A 17,550-nucleotide genomic window follows, 5' to 3' on the forward strand; every position below is an offset into this window, starting at 1 on the left:
ATTCCAGCTGATAGATCTCCAGATATTACAGAAACCCTAAACAATCTCAATATGCCGACTTCTGATACCTCTTTACACTAATGATCAAATATCCTCTATCTGTATCAATAGATTAACACAAATTTTTGCATACACTTGGCATACTCAACCATCTAGACATCTCTAAAGTTTCAACTACAGATGTTTCTCCAATTTTACAAAACAGTCAAGAATACTAGCCTTAATTTTATTGCAAAAAATCCAATTCACCAATACAAACACTGACTTTGAGCAACGATTGCAAAGTCCTCCCAAATCCTATGAAACCAAGTCCTACACCTTTTGAAGGAACTTAAAGCTAGCTCTTCGATCCCAAAATCTTGATCTCTGAATGCCCTCTTCTTTTTCCTCTCTTTTCTTTTAATTCCGTGAGGTCCCCTATTCTTTCGCCCTAGATTCGAAATTGGAACAGCAGACCGCGCTTCCATAGAATTCTCGCCTCTAAGAGGATCTTCCCATGGAAAGGACGTTTCTCCAAAATGGCATAGAGAATGGAATAGCTTGAAATGGAATCGAAGCCACGACAACCGTCTCCAAATAGAAGGCCTTTGTAAAGTCCGATTGTACCAAGATAGGAGCCATAGTAAATGTCGTCTTAAGATCTTGAAATATTTTTTTCACTAGAGGTTTCCATTCGAGCTTATCTTTACATATCTATCAAATGAGCGGAGCAGCAACTTGAGAATAATTCTTAATGAAGATCCGATAGAAGTTAGCAAAGTGAAGAAAGCATTGTACATCTCTAATCGTCTTTGAAACTTCCTATAATATGATTGCTTCCACCTTCTTAAGGTCCATCTTCAAGCCTTCCATAGTTGCAATGAATCCCAAAAATTCCATCTTAGTTTGATTAAACAAGTACTTCTCTAACTTGGCGTAAAATCCTTGCTTGCAGAGTTTTTCAAAGACCAAATAAACATATTTTTTATGTTCTTCTACGTTCTTAGATAATATCAAAATATCATCTAGATAGATGACAACAAAATTATTAAGGTGCTCCTGAAAGATGTCATTCATCATGTATTGAAAGACCACCGGAGCATTGGTAAGACTGAAAGGCATGACATTATATTCAAAATGGCCATACCTTGTACGGAAAACTATCTTCTATTTGTCTCCTTCCTTGATTTGCACGAGGTAGTAAGCTCTCCTTAGATCAATCTTTGTAAAGATCCTTGCATACCCAAGTTGCTCTAGAAGACTTGATATCAAGGATAATGGATAACGATTCTTCTTTGTCACCTTGTTGAGACCTCGATAATCTACACACATCCGCAGTGACCCATCTTTTTTCTTCACAAATAAGTTTGGTGCCCCAACTGGCAACTTTAAATGACAAATGAAGTTCTTGGCTAGATTCTCGTCAATGTACTTTCGCAACTCCGCTAACTCCATCTATGATAAATTGTAGATTGGGCCAAAAGGTGGTTGTGCTCCTTCCTACAAGTCTATGGCTTAATTGTATGATCGATGCTCTGGTAGCATGTCAGCATTCTTTTTTTGAAATGTGTCTTCAAAATCTTTATATTGCTCTGATATATTTGCTGTCAAAATCTTCTCTCTGCTAGTTGGAGTCGCATAAATAAAAAATAGTATGCCTTATTAGATGATGTTACAAACGCTCTTGCTCCCATGAATAAGGGTTTTTTGATTCAAGATCTTCTAACATGCTTACTCTTGGAATGTTCTAAAGGAAATGTCATCCTTTCAAACTTCCAATCTATGGATGGGTTATGCATTTCTAACCAAGAAAGACCAAGAATAATAGGGTTTGATGGGATTCTAATAATATTGAAAATAATATAACTACTATGGTCTTTAAACGTCATCTCTATAGGTTCTGATTCATGGGTGACACTACCAGACAATAAAGATCGTCCATCTATTACTTCTAATTGAACGGATTTAGATTTTTGTACTAGAGGAATCTCATGACGCTTAGCAAATTCTTCATCTAAAGAACAAGCAAATGCTCTTGAATCTAATAACGCTAAGGTTTTTAGTTTCTAAGGGCTAAAAAATAAAAGAATGGTAAAATAATAGGCAAGCTGAGCAGAAAGAGAGGAACGTGATTATTGTTGTGGTATTGAATTTTCTAGCCCCATGGTCCCTATTGTGGCTGGACATCTTCGTTTTCTTGAATAAACGTGCCTCTGGTCTTGACAATGCATCAATTTTGCTTCTTGGGGCAGTTTCTAGCTCTGTGGCCTTCTTCACTGCAATAAAAGCATAGTCCTTCTTCCATACACTACTTTTTTTCTTCTAGAATTAGGGATTTGACACATATCACGTCAATTTACATGTCTTCCACCTTTGAATGTGAATTCAAGTTGCTTGCTGACATAGTTGGAGCATAGTGAGCCATATGTTGTCTTGAGCATTGAACTTAGCTTCGTTGGAACAGGCGGTTATCATACTTCACAACATAGCTAATGGCTTGATTGAGTGTTTGTGGTGTCGTATTGTGGTTTGGCTATCATATGAAAATAATGTAATTATGTACTTAATATATAATTTATTAAGTAACATGGTGAGAGCCATGTTAGTGGATTTTAGTTGGTTGTAGAATATAATTTGATTATTACTTTGAGAAGAGGTTGTTTAAAAAGATTACTATAGAAGTTGTATAACTTTAATTTCCTTTTGATAGTGGCTTTTAAGATTGGTTTTTGTTGATAGTAACTTCTAAATATTTAGAGTCACCTTTGTTAGACATTGGTGACCTTTAGAAACTTATTTTGGTTCTTTTATTTGGTGTTTAGAGCATAAATTATATAAATCTTATAAAAAAAAAGATTGAAGAAGGGTTTTGGTAGTAAAAGGAGTAATTAGGGTACCAATATAGATGAATGGAGATGAATGATGAAAATCTCCATTCCTATTGGTCAAAAATCATGACCAATGGACTTTGAGGAGGCTGCCCGAGGCCATATTAGAGATTAGGGTTAGTTTTTCAGAGCCATTTGAACTTTGAAGGCTAGGGTCAGCAAGTTTAGATTTTTGGCTATGGTTTTGGTACAAATTTTGTATGGTTTGGAGTTTATTTGAAGCAGATACAAGCGCTCAAAGTTAAGGTATTGATTTGGGAGCTACTATCACTCTTTTTAATATAATGCACACGTACGGATAGTAATTGAGGATCGGTGACTGCGATTGAAAAGAACACTTTTGAGACTACATTTTTCACATATTCCTTGCTGGATTCCAAGTTAAAGTGAAGGAGTTATTGGATTTTGCAGTCAACACATACAATCTAAGGGTAGTAAGTGACTCGATTTACTAGTGGTTGTAACTTGAGCTATATCTTGAGCAATTTGACAAGGTTTTAGCTCAAAATTTCAGGGAATGTGTAATTTTATGTTAGTAAACTTTGTACATAAGTTTTATGACATTTGAGTATTGGATGCTTATAAATTAGGGTTTAGAGCTTCTGTTAGGGTTTCTTAAATATCGAAAGATCAGAAGTGAATTTACGGTTGGATTTTTTGTGATAAAAGTTAAGAATAAATTCTACCTATCTTATAAATTTGAAATAAATTGAACAGTTAGATTAAGAGTTATGAATTTCTAAACTTCAGAAATAGAAAATCCTTTGCGGAAAAAATATGTTATGAAGGGATTTTCTTATATTTTAAGTTTTATACAAAATAAAAGAGTTTTGGAAGCTAAGACAAGATTCATATAAAGGTTTAAGCTATACTCTCTACAGCTAGATATCCAATGTATTCCTAGATAGCAAATCATGCCATAAGATAGAGGATAAGAAAGAGATTATAACCAATCCTTCACGTCATCCCTCAAGCCCCAATAAAATTGACTCATCAATGCTTCCTCATTCCAGTTGATGTTGTACTCTAATTGTCTGAAATCTGATGCGTAGACTGACGCAAAGTGTGCCCCTTGTCATAGGAATCGGATCTTTGTTGTAGCCCATTGCGCCTTGTCATGTTTGCCAAATATTTCCACAAACGCCTCCAAAAAAGTTTCAAAGTTGTTCAAAATTGATGATCTTTTCTCAAACAAAGGACCAAACCATGATAGAGCTTGCTCCATGAGCAAAGTTTCAACTAGTCCAACACGTGACTCCTCTATCAAATAGTGTTCGGATTGTAAAGCTATTATCAATTTAATTTGATTGACAAAACCTCAAAACTTGGAACTTGTACCATCAAACTTGTTTGGAAGGCTAATTTGGGGCTCCTTTTGTTATAAGACCAACAGTCCTTGTTGAACTAGAGACAAAGCTGCTTCTCTTGGTGCTAAAGCTTGAGGCTGGTGAATCCTCGATTGTGCCATCCTAGATGCTCTATCATTATAAAGTCTTGCAATGATTCTTTCAATCTCTGCAGTTCTCTATGATAACGTAGCAAGAACATTCATAATGGCATCCAACTTGGACTCCAAACTTTCAGTCATACTAATATCTTGACCTCTAGCTATTCTAAGAGAAGGAAAGAAATGACTCTACAAGAAGGCAATATTGGTTTAGAGGAGGGTACTCCACAACCTCTAAAATGCCTTAAAATCTTCAAGGAGAGAGGTAATCCACTCTCTCCAAAAAAGATAAGACTACAATATTATAATAAAAGAAATATCAGTTTAAAGGAGGGTAATCCGCAACTTCTAAAATGCCAACACCTTCAAGCAGAGGGATAATCCACACTCTAACAAGAAAGAACTAGCTCTCATATGAAAGATGAGTGAAGTCTCGACAAACTGTCACAAATTTAGAATACCAAATGGAAATCTAAACAAGAAGCTCAAGAAGAATCGACAAGAACTAGATTAATCAGATGAGTACAAGAATAACACTAGAGATGTGAGCTAGACCTCCAAGAGGTGTATTGTTGAGACTGAGGATCCCCTCAGTCTCAGTTCTTATATATACTACAAGCTAGGAAACTTCTCAAATAGCTTCCACAAATTAGGAAGCTTCTCAAGCAGCTTCTATGAATTAGGAAGCTTATCAAGCAGCTTCCACAAACTTGAAAACTTCTCAAGTAGCTTCTACAAACTACAAAGCTTCTCTAGAACCTTCTAGAATCTTCTATAACTTCCTAGAATATGTCCTTGACAACTAGGTTGCATGCTCTTTGTAGATTTATTTTTATACAAATCTTTGTTTGATTAAATTAATCAAGAAGTTTTAAAATCAAAGATAGAAAATACCTTCTTTTTATGGTGAACTTATTGAATCCTTGATAGTCCACACACATCTATAAAGATCTATCTTTTTTCTTTACAAATTAAAGTAGGAGTCCTTGTTGGAAATTTAAAATGAAGTATAAAAATTTTAACCAAGTTCTTATCAATGTATTCTTTGAGTGCAATCAACTTATTTTGTAATAAGCTATAGATTGGTCTAAATAGTAGTTGAGCTCTTTCTTGAAGATTGATGGAATAGTCATAGAGACAATACTTTGGAAAAATAATTGTATTCTTTTTTTAAAATAAAAATAATAATAAATTATCTTATTTTTTAATAATAAATATTATAAATATATTTAAAATTTTATTTTATTATAAAACATCTAAATAATAAAATTTATGTTGTATATTTTTAAAAATAATTATTATTATAATTTTTAATTAAAAAAAGAGGTGTATCTCTACTTGTTATCATCTACCTATATATTCATTTAAATTATATTTTTCTTCATAATACCTTAATAAAGTGCTATAACATGTTATTTCTAAAGCAAATCAAGATGTTTTAATTTTATACTATTTTTATTTCTGATTTAAAAATATATTAAAAATTCTATATTACTTATTTAACATCTGTCTTGGTATTGATGCAAATTATATTACTCTTTATAATACTTGGATGATTAATCAAAACATGTTACGTCCAAAACAAAGCAAAAGTTCTCAATTCTAATGTACATATAAGATATTGCACAATTTGTCATCCACTACATATTACCATAGTGTTATTGTCACCACAACCTACCACTCATTCAACATATTTCTTTATTTTTTTGTTATTCTAATCAAAAAAATATTAATATTTATAATAATTTTTAAAAAAAAAATAATGAAAAATTTAATAACTTGTGATGGTAGAAGCAAAAACTATGGTGACATTAGGAACACCCTTTCTCTATCTATCAATCAATATATATACACACATACAAATAGGAGCAAAGAAAAATTTCCACAAATATAGATATTGAGAATGATAACTTGGAATAGTAAACATGTGAAAGAAGGTATCTACGAAACGAGGGTAGATGGCGGAAGCCCTAGAAGCGTAGGGAGGAATTCCTTCGTTTCCTTTCCATCCTTTCCCTTCCCTTTGCTTTCCTTTCCCTTCGTGCGCAGGTGGTCGCGTAACTCCAGGTCCTCGCAGCAAGCAAACCAACAATTCGACCCACCACCTCTGCCTGCTGCTGCGTCGCATTCATTCATGCATGCCAGGCCAGGGCAGGCTCGGAAGGAGAGGTGCGATTGCTGCAATCAATTGTGGGTTTCGCTCATTCGCGGTGGAGGGATTGCGATTGTGGGCTCTGAAGCACACGATGAGAATGCAGCCCTTGCAGCTCGCACACACGCGGCCATGGACCAGGCTGCACAGGTTGCGCTCTCCGCCGCTCCTGCACCTGCTGCCTCCGTGCTCGCGCGGCTCCCCCTGCTCGCTTCCCATTCGAGCTGCATCCTCTTCCTCGACTTCCTCGTCCGCCTCGAACCGCAATTCGCCTTGGTTGATTGTGGGATTGGGAAATCCGGGAATCAAGTTCGAGGGCACTCGCCATAACGTGAGTTGTGGGTTGTGTTTGTGCGGTTCCGTGGTTGCTTTTGCCCTGACTCCTCGATTCGTCAACTGCAAGTCCCAATTGTCTCGGGTATAATGAGCAATACTTGGTAATTGGCTGCTCTGTTGCAGATTGGCTTTGACATGATTGACGCCATTGCGGAAGCAGAGAACATTCCACTACGAATGATTCAGCATAAATCACTTCTAGGAAAAGGTTCAAGCTTCTGAAGACCCATTTACGTGTTCGTGTGTGTTTCGAGTTGCAATGCAAGACTGATTTGGTGGTTTGGGGAGAAAGGGTGTTTTATTTGTGCTAATTCGGATTCTGGGTTCAAAGTGGAAGGCGTAGTAATTTACCAGTGCATTGTTTGTTTTGTAATATGTAGTTTTCAGTTTCGTGATAAGATGGGAAAAAAGAAATTAAAAATTCGTGTGCCATAATTTTAAACCGCATTGAGACGGCACTTTGGTTGAGGAAAATTCCAACTAATTAGGTCATTGTACTTGCGGTGTGCAAGCTTTTGTTAACAGGATATATCGGAACCACACCAGTGCTTCTTGCTAAGCCCCAGACCTACATGAATTTGAGTGGAGAATCAGTGAGCTCTTCTTATCCTTAACTGTGTGGACAAAATGCGGTGCAGTTATCTTTCGAAGAGTCGATGAGTAGCTGCGTGTTACAAATTCAAGAGATAAGCAATGTGTGCAGCTATTGATTTGCATTTCATCAAACTACTGACAATTTTATTTTCTTTTTCTTTTCTCTGATTAGGTGGGACCGCTTTCTGCTTACTACAAGATTCCTCGCGAACGCGTGCTTGCGGTATGGTATTACTGAGCTGTGTAAGGTCTAGATGAATTGCTCTATCTTGGTCAGTAATGATCCAACTTGTTTCCTTTGGCTGGAAACAAGTATAGTGGCTTAAAGTCGTTTTGAAGTAATTTGTCCTGCGTCGTATGTATCACATTCCACATATGCCACTTTTCAACTGGCTACTTACACTGTTAGTTGTGATAGATTTTTGATGATTTAGATCTTCAGTTCGCTACGTTGAAGTTGCTGCCAAAGGGAGGCCATGGAGGTCACAACGGGTATGAATTTATAAATTTATAGTTTTCATTTACTTCCCAACATATTCGTCTTATTTGTGAAGGATCTATTCTACTCCTTCAACACTTCCACTCACAGTTAGTAGGATATCGATTTCAGCAATAGAGGTTGTTACTCATCCGATCATCTATACATCACACTGTATGAATCTTTTTGAGTGAGCATTTTTTGAGCTTCAAATGTCAATTAAAACCGTGTCAATATTTCTCGTCTTCGAATAAGAGGTACTGACCCACTATCCTCTTGTAGGATGAGAAGCTTGATAGATCATTTCGGAGGGAAACAAGACTTTCCTAGACTACGATTTGGTATGGCATCAGCATCATGCCCTCTCGTGTCTTTGCGCATGGCTGATCTGATTATTGTGTATTAATGCTGGTCGACACTTTGTAACGTGCTTAGCATCTAGACCGAGTTCATCAGCCGTACTTCCCACAAGACTGTATGTGTAACTGACACATACCGGTATGTATGTATGTATGTATGTATGTATGTATGTATAGGCATTGGGAGACCAGCGGGCAGTATGCCTCCGAGTGCTTACGTGCTGCAGAAATTCAGCTCGAAAGAAATAGAAGAAGTGAGTTCTTTCTAACCCACTTTGAGTTGCTGTGTCACAGTTCAATCTTGTTGAATCTCCTTCTGACGTAGCATACAAGGTTATGGTTCATAATCAAGGCAATGGTTTTGGCAGTTGGATGTAGTGCTACAACGAGGAGTTGAGGGAGTGAGACTTTTGACAACTCAAGGTCTGGAGAAAGCTGTCAGCACCTGGAACAAAAAGAGCAAGATAGACTTGGCCAAATAACTAGAGTAAATCTGAGTGCCATCAATAGATTGTATTCATTCACATTTTTTATCTCTTAACACCCAAGTGCCCGTGGGTTTTCTACAATCTTTCTGTTTTGCATTGTTTCATTTTCCAAAGTATTTTGAGTTTCAAATTTAGGAACAGTTGTGATATATCTCGATTAGATATGATTTGAACGATCAAGAATATTTGTGTATATGTATGGGTCATTTGTATTTATGAGTTTTAGTTCTGAAACATTATTCATTTGTTTATTTATTTAGAAAGTGAGAGGTAGTACACCTCAAATTTATAATTAATGGAGGTGAGAACATCAAGTTATATTCTTTGATTTTGTGAGGATAAAATGTCTATTGAAATTTTACTCGTATTAGTTGATATTGAATTTTTTTTCAATAATTCAATTTCAAGTATATAATAATTCACTGATCTATTATAAATAAGTTATATGTCTACTAAGGTATTTTAAGTAAATGATTATGAATTGCATATTAGTACTTATATTTTTAGTTTTATTATTTACTTTTCTAAATCATTGATAAATTTTAATTAATGCATGTATTTGAATTTGAATTAATCACACCATATTACTTCTTTTACTTCTTTTGTTATTGCATCCACATCAAACTTAAAATATTTTATGTGATTTAAACCAATCCATTTGATACTCTTTAGATACTATTTTTAAACATATATATATATATATATATATATATATTAGCACAAACTTGTGTTGGGCATTGCAATCTCTAGTACATCTATGCTTTCCCTCATTCATCCACACTTCATTGTTACCATGTTCTCTCTTTTCCACATTCTCATATTCCTTGGTTCTCATATTTCCTAGTTTTTATGTTCCTTGGCTTCCATGTTCTTTGGATCCCTTGTTCACACATTCCCTAGTTCCTATGTTTTATTCCCATGTTCTTCAAGTTCCATGCATTTGTATCTTCATAGCCATTCAAAAGGCTTTATTTGTCCATGTGTTTTAAATCAAATATGCTTATTTTTATAATAAAAGAATGAACTGAGTACATAAAGTCTACTTAGAAACTTAGAAACATTTAAAAAGTAGGTTGATATATGTAGCATTTTCTATGCTATATTATTTTATTAATTAGTGTTTAAATAATTGATAATTTCAAGATAAGACATTGTAGTAATACAATTTTATCAACAAAAGTTCCAAGATACATTGTTAATCACCAATTTTTGTATTTGTTAATTTTTTTAAAGTTAAGTTCTTTGCATTTGTGATCATCATTTATTTCACAAATTGAACACCTCATAAAGCTTTTTCCTTAGCAATCATGCAATGTTTTAAAACTCTATAATTCCTTCATTTAGACGTTGTTTAAATTAATCTTTTTTATCTCTGTGATTTAGACAATTCCAAATTTCATGTACAATTTATCACATAATTTTTCTTTGGCAATGGTGGATTATGTTGACAAACAAAAAAAAAAAAAAAAAAAAAAAAAATCCAAAGTAATATATATATATATATATATATATACATACATTTGTATGTGTGTGTGTATATATTTCCAGAAATAAGATAATTCGAAATGTATCAAAACTATTAAAAAAAATATTTGCCCATATGGATTGATTATTCAGGTTTCAACGAAACAACTGTAACACATTATAACCCACTATTATTAACATCAAGACTTTGTAACCAACTTCACAAAACTAGTATTTGAACCAAAACACATCTTTGATAAACCTACATTGTGGTGTTTATAAAAATTACAAAATATGGACAGAGAGGAAATCAACACGACCTCAACAATCAAACAAAAAAAAAAAAAAAAAAAAAAGACACTAAATATCTCAGGCATCCACCAAAAGAAATAAAAATCATGAATTGGGAACGATATTGGAAGATTACTTTATCACATGTACAATGTTAAGACTTGAAAGTTATATTTTTTGGAAAAAAGCACAGAGACAACATATTCAAGCTGGATTTGGATGCATGTTTGCACTTCCGAGTAGAAAAAGGGGGTCAGTGCAGAGCGGAGCAGAGCTCACTTTATGGCTCCCAGTAGTCGGAGGTGACAGAATTGAACTTTCGACAAACTGGGGCCGCTGCAAGCCCCCATCTGATCCGCATGGAGAATCTGCCTCCCACATATCTGCTGTTCCCTGCACTAAGCTCCAGGCTGTTGCCTTAACCACACTTTCCAACGCGTGCAGACCAACCCCCTTAACCCGTCCACAGTGTCGGTTTTCCCCTTTTATCTTTGACCTGCGTCCCCTAGTTGCTGCCTCAGCATGCCCCTAGCAACTAAAATTGAAAGTGTCGTGCAACCACAGCTGTAGAATCTGACTGCACTCTTCCGGCGTGGCACAGAGGATACATTGATCCACCTGCTTGTCAGATGGGTAAGAAGTGGGGTTGCTAGGTGTATAGCTATGAGTATATCAAAAACCAGTGAAAAAAAATGGTAGTGATGGTGAAAGAGTGACAAGCAGCACACCTGGGTTGTGAAAAATGTGATGCTCCAGTTGCATTCATTTACTCTCACTGACAAGGGTCTCCTGCTTGTGAAGACGAAGACAACATTCTACATGATAATCATCCACCTGTCTCAAAATAAAATTACAATGCCTGTGTTTCAAGGCAGGATAGTTTGTAGTAACTTGGAAGCTTTTTTGTGTAGTCGGAATTCAGTATACACTACGACTGTTTCTAGATGAAAGTTGGAAAACAAGCTCCTGTACAGACGCATACCAATACTGACCCAGGTTATTGCCCTGAGTGCAATGAGAAGGATCTCCTTCTCGAGGTGGACCCCAATGAGCCACTGTGTCCAGTGAAGAAGTCACCAATGGCCGTCTCAAGGTCCTCCACGGTGTACTTGATATACTTGTCTGGATGCCTTCCAGTCTCAATGTGGTGCCCATAACGACCTAGAAAGGCACGATAGGCTGGCAGTATTTTGTTGGCGATGAAGATACGTAGCTCGTCACGCAGGTCTGGATCCACCACTACCCACTGCGACTGTGTTCTGTGAACCTCGTCGAATATGGTGTTGAAGTTCTTGAACCTGTCTTTCAGAGTCTGACGAGAAACTGATGTTGAGGACAGACCTTTGCTCCCTTGCAAGCCTTCGCCCCTCAGGCAAGCCAAGACTTTGCCCCATGCGGCCCTTTGATAGCTTGCTGCACATTGCCTCACCATGCTGACCTGCTTCCTCACCCAGATGTCCCCAATCAGCACTCGAACGTCTGAACCCTTCACCTTCTGCACTACATAGTGGAAGTTGTTCATAAGAAATACGTGCGTTAAAGCAGGGTCCTTGTACAACTTAGATTTCCCTTCAAGGTTGTTCTGAAGAGCCTCCGCTAGGCGACACACTTGGCTTGCCAAAGGAGAGGATTCTTCCCTGGTGTATCTGTCATCTCCCTCGTCGGGTGATTGGGTGGCTCTACCTGGACCCTCCGAATTATCCCTTTCACCATATACCTGCTTCAGAGTATCACTGTAGTCACATGCTAATTTGATGTAGTTCATGACGTAGCGAGTAAGTGGATGGACTGAACCCCCCATTACTGGCACCTTAGAACTGTCTCGCAGAATGGCGTTCTCAAACTCTGAAATGGTCCCTCTGATTGCCTCTCCGAGACGAGAGAGAATTCCGTTTGCTTCTGACCTTACACTTGATCCAGATGTCCCAGAAAAGATTACTTCCAGTTCTGGAATGAGGTCTCTAAGCGTTTCATACATGTTCAGTAATTTGAACAGCTTCTCCGGTGCCCTTCGACTTATAGCAATGGCTCCCCCGAAACTGAGAAGGTGCATCATGGCGGATTTGGCAAAATCATTGAAGCAGATGTCGTTGAGAGGAGGTGCGAATACCTGGTTCAAGCAGAAGTAGAGTGAGAATATATAACAACTTGTCGCAATATGAGCGCATCAAGAATGGGCACATATACCAGCAAGCAAGGGCAGTAAGAGAAAGTTGAATTGCAATTAGACTGCAAATACGACTTCACAAGATGTGCACTCATAGGTTCAAATAATGTAAGCAAATGCACTAAAAGATGAAAAAGTTAGGACGGGCTTCAATGTGAAGAGCTGAGAAATTAGAACAAGGAAGACTTATTGAACATAACTGAAGACCTTGATTCCGAGAAAATCCGGTAACATGGAAGCGACCTTAAAAAGAAGCATGGCAACCAAGAAAGCCAAGAGATATGTTACTTATCCAATAATGTCCGACAATTTACGGACGACAATTGGAATCCTCAAGACAATGACGAAGACAATCTATCATATTCTCATCACACAAACGCTCCACCCTTAAAAACCAATTCGATCGTGATGATTCAGACAATGAGGAAAAAAACATCCATCTACAACAGTCCATAATTACGCTCAACTACAAAGACTGAAGTTACCAACCTGCAATGACCAAGCTCTACTTATCACCCCTTAATGTAAAAGGAATAATACTAGGTACTAACCGAGCTAAGTAGTCAACATAAGGCGGTCAAAAAGATGGCATGACGTATAATTCACTGAATTAATTCAATTCAAACTTACTGATGTATCAAGATTCTGCAATAGCATGTGTTGCAGGTCAATCCCGATCTTTGACCTTTAAAAGGAGAGTTCTGAAAGATGCACCCCAGACTAGGAACAAACTTCCTGGTTTCCTCGCCATACCCGAAAAGGGTAGACAACCGACACAAACCATTTCCATTCACTCTCACCCACAGAAGAAGAGTAGCGATTACGGACAGGCCTGAAAGGTTAAGGAGTGTACCTGATCACACAGCTGCTTTTCACTGGCAAACAGCACCGTCACACCGACTTTCATAGCTTGATTCCAACTCTTGATCTTCTCTTCCAGTAACTCCCATGGCATCTTCTGCACCTCATCTATGCTCACTCTCTCCACCCCCAAGGCCAACAAATTGTTCTCCAACACGACCTTCCTGGAGCTAATATAAACCTGCACGCATTCCTTCTTGAACCCACCTGCGATCAAGCGAGTGACAATGGCAATCACGTATTCTGCCGCTTGGTCTGGCATCAAAGCAACCGCCCTGCTCTGAGATCTCTCGAACTGGCCTACTCGAGGGGTGGCAATGTTCGGCTCTTCGTCGTCCTCTTCCTCCTCTTCTTCTTCTTCATCAAAAGGCGATCTGAAAGACGCAGCTGAGAATGAATCCAAGAGCACATCAGGATCAACAAACCCAGTGTACATCTCCAAGACATGGCGCAGCTCTTCCTCCAATCTCTCCATAGCCAGCTGAAGCAGATTCTGTGCTTCTTCGAGCAGCTTCGGATCCCGGTTGTGAATTTTCATATTCTCAAGCTCCATCAGCACCTTGTCAACGGCGTCCAGATACACCTGAGTTTCTTCCGCGTTGTTCTCAAAGATCCACCTCTGGCCTACCTCATGCCCCCCATGCCCCATGTCCCAGTGCACAATCACCGTCCTCGCTGAATCCAAGGCCGAATTGATCACCCTCCTCGCCCTAGATCCCCCTCGCGACCCTTGGGGCACATCGTACGAATCCTCGTCGGAATCCTCCCCTTTCGGAGACTTCTGGGAAGTGGAAGCATCCAATCTTCGATCCAAATTTCTGTCATTCATGTCCCTAAACCTGTGATCAAACTTAGAAAGCACAGATATCATGTCATCCGTCATGGCATCCGACGTGCCGAGGGCTTTGATAATGTGCTGCGCTGTCAACAGCACCCGGGCTTCCCCGTCAAGAACCGCCATTTTCTCCCCTTTCTTCTTCACCGTGCTCACTTTCCTTACCCCCTGATTCCTTTATCGCATCCTCGTAACAGGACAGCGAAAAGCCGTCTACACCAATCCTACTATCGCAAATTACAAAACAAACTACCACCCAAAATCGCACGCACCCCGATGTGGACCTAAACTCTCAGCTCGCCGACTCTCTCCCCACTCCTTCGTTCTCCACCACCTCTCCTTCGCAACGCATTGGCTCACAACACACACTCCCGTCTCCCCACAGCCACTTCTCCCGTCAACACAAGATCACAGCCCGCGCAGCACGAGAATCCGCAATACATGGGCATCCCTGCCGAGTGGATCCCACAAGACCTACCCGACGCAACCCAACCTCCAACAAAAAACCTCAACACCTTCGCCTCCACCCCTCCCTCCACAAGACAACTGTCTAAGCTCCACCACCCCGGGGGAAACCTCAAACCTCTCAACACCAAAACATCTCCCTAAGCTACACCACCCCCACAATCACCACCTACCCACTCCACAACGAATGGAACTCACCCCCTCACCATGCGCCGCAAGGCATCCCACTTCACGAAAAGGCAACTTCGACAGCTGCTGCTGCTGCAACTACTGCTGCAGCTCCTCCTGCTGCTGCTGCAGACAATAGGTTGAGGGCTAAGTCACAAGAGGCGTCTGGAGGAAGATGAAAGGGCAGGTAATGAAGATGACGACGGTGATTAACGAAACGAAGAAGATGAAGAAGAAGCAACAAGAGGAAGAGGAAGAGAAGGAGGAAGGCAAGGGGCGATGAAAAGTCTTGGCATTCCTTTCCATGGCATCGGCTTGAGCTGGATAATGGGAGACGACGAGGAGGAGAAGAAGGGAATGAAAGGAAAACGAAGGAAAGAAAAGGAGAGCGGGACGGGACGGGGGGACCCAGAGGAGGACGACGACGACGACGAGGTGGGACCTGTGGAGCTACTAGCTTTGCTACAGCCACCAACACAATACTACTACCAATAGTAGTTGCAGCCCAACGTTGCCCCCGCACCACCACCACCTTGGCTTAGCATCGCGTCGCATCGCGAAACTGAACCCCTCCGTCCGCCTTCTTCGTCCCACTCCTTGTCCTCGTCCGCTCTATTCGTCCAAATCCTCGTTTTCGTTCGTTTCGTCCACTTCGTCCGTCGTGCGTTCGCCTGATTGACTGCCAACGGGACGCTTGCCTTGACTCCGCCCGTCGAGAGCCCTCGTTCGCACTGTGGTGACTTTTTCGCTTGGCTTGCCCTGTTCACACTCGCTCTGTGAAGTGGAGGGACGTCGACCGTGACCCCAAATATCCCCCAAGCACGGCTATCTTAAGCAAAGGACGGTTTTCTTATCTCAAGAGGGTATATTATTATTATTATTATTATTAACATTATTGTTATTGTTATTGCTTGTTGTTGGCGTTGTTATTATCGTTATTGTTGTTGTAAAAGAATGCATTTAAAGAAGGCTTGCTCTTGCTTTTTGTCAGCTTGGACCCCCATATTTTTGACATGCTTACCACGTCAAGGTCATTCTTTTTTGAAATAAGTTGATGGGTTCTTGTGTGTTTTTTCGTGTAAGTGATCCTTAACTGACTTTTCTTATCCTGTTGCTGTTTGCCCCTTAGATATGAAGTTTTTATGGGTGTTTTGTCATTTGTTTTACATATTGAACTATTGAATAGAACAAATGTTTGGTTGGTTGATTGTATTGTTGCACTTATTCAAACATGGCTGTGGCTTTTGTGTGCCATGATTTGTAAGGGCAAGGTTGTGTTACTCCATCACAAAAAAAGTGACTGACCTTTTTCATTTTTTATCATGGTTTGGCACAAACTTGCAGTTTATAACTGTTTACTTTTCTATTTTATTTGTAACTATGAAGTGGTTCAACTGGCAACATCCTTATCTTTTTTTTTGTGCTTGAAATCATATATATATATATATATATATAGAGAGAGAGAGAGAGAGAGAGAGAGAGAGAGAGAGAATACAGCACTAAAATTTCCAAGGAAGTCCAGCATCAGAATAATAATAATAATAATAAATAAATAAATAAATAAGTAAGTTGAAAAGCAGGATGTGAAAATAAAATCAAGCATAACAGAGTATGCTGTTCAATTTCTAAAACGCATTTTGGATCATGAAATAATGTTTCTATTTCATGTAACATTTCCTGAACACTGGGAGTGGCAGGCCTCGGTCTTAGGGGGGAGAAGGAGGAGGAATACCATTTTAGTGTTGCACTTGAAAATGGTCTGGGTACCTTTATTCATTTCCATATGGATTCATGCCCATTCACGATTATGTGTTGCTTACCAACGAGTGTGAAACCAATTGATTATGAGTCAATAAATCTTTGCTTAATATTACAACAATTTATTTAGAAAACTAGATATTTGTGTGTAATGCATTCTTACGAGATATATGTTTTTAAGTGTTTTTATATTTCCTCATTCTGAAGAATATTTATCATTAGATTGAATGTATAATATTTTTTAATTTGCGTTTTTGTAGACTTCCTATTTTCATCTATAATTCTGAACATCTAAACTATTAAAATTTTTTGAAGAAAATATTTAGAAAATTTAATTAACATACAATTCTAATTATATAAAACTACAAGTTCTAAAATACAAATGAAAATATTTTAAAATACTCATAATTCATTGAATGGAAGTTATTAGTTTATGCAGATTTCATTTATTAAACTATTATAGAGTACACGTGTAAACTGTACTTTTTATTCCCTTTGTATTTGTGAAGTCGTTTAATTCAAGTCTTCTTTTCAATATATGTATGTATGTATGTGAATATCTACATGTATCAGTACTGATTTTAAAATTTAAACTTTAAATCATATTCCATATATATAATTATTAAAAATCAATAACAATACCTATTTAAAATGAAATATAACTTTATTAATATTTTTAAATTTTCTTATTATACAACATGAAATAATATCTTATAAATATTCACAAATCAATAACAAACTTTGATGTCTTTTATTTAATTGATTGTAAATACTAAAGTATTGCAATCGTAGCATTGTATAACGGTACAACCAAATTTTA

The 17,550-nt window shown here is 38.1% G+C and overlaps 2 protein-coding genes across 2 annotated transcripts; one reads left to right on the top strand and one right to left on the bottom strand.

The window, feature by feature from the left end:
- The first annotated feature begins 6,322 nt into the window (after positions 1 to 6,322).
- Positions 6,323 to 8,802, top strand: LOC112290266 (peptidyl-tRNA hydrolase, mitochondrial). The gene is made up of 8 exons (XM_024536385.3): positions 6,323 to 6,797; positions 6,926 to 7,010; positions 7,328 to 7,395; positions 7,569 to 7,619; positions 7,815 to 7,888; positions 8,157 to 8,215; positions 8,411 to 8,487; positions 8,602 to 8,802. Exons 1-8 carry the CDS (start codon positions 6,453 to 6,455, stop codon positions 8,713 to 8,715), a joined length of 873 nt encoding a protein of 290 aa, XP_024392153.1. The 5' UTR covers positions 6,323 to 6,452; the 3' UTR covers positions 8,716 to 8,802.
- A 2,407-nt stretch (positions 8,803 to 11,209) lies between these two features.
- Positions 11,210 to 15,314, bottom strand: LOC112290533 (exocyst complex component EXO70A1). Its single transcript, XM_024536882.3, has 2 exons — positions 13,497 to 15,314; positions 11,210 to 12,586 (listed from the first exon to the last, which is right to left on the bottom strand). Exons 1-2 carry the CDS (start codon positions 14,463 to 14,465, stop codon positions 11,474 to 11,476), a joined length of 2,082 nt encoding a protein of 693 aa, XP_024392650.1. The 5' UTR covers positions 14,466 to 15,314; the 3' UTR covers positions 11,210 to 11,473.
- Between the last annotated feature and the right edge of the window lie 2,236 nt (positions 15,315 to 17,550).

Source organism: Physcomitrium patens, chromosome 13 (assembly GCF_059467195.1).
Source record: "Physcomitrium patens ecotype Gransden chromosome 13, ASM5946719v1, whole genome shotgun sequence".
Classification (NCBI taxonomy): domain Eukaryota; kingdom Viridiplantae; phylum Streptophyta; class Bryopsida; order Funariales; family Funariaceae; genus Physcomitrium; species Physcomitrium patens.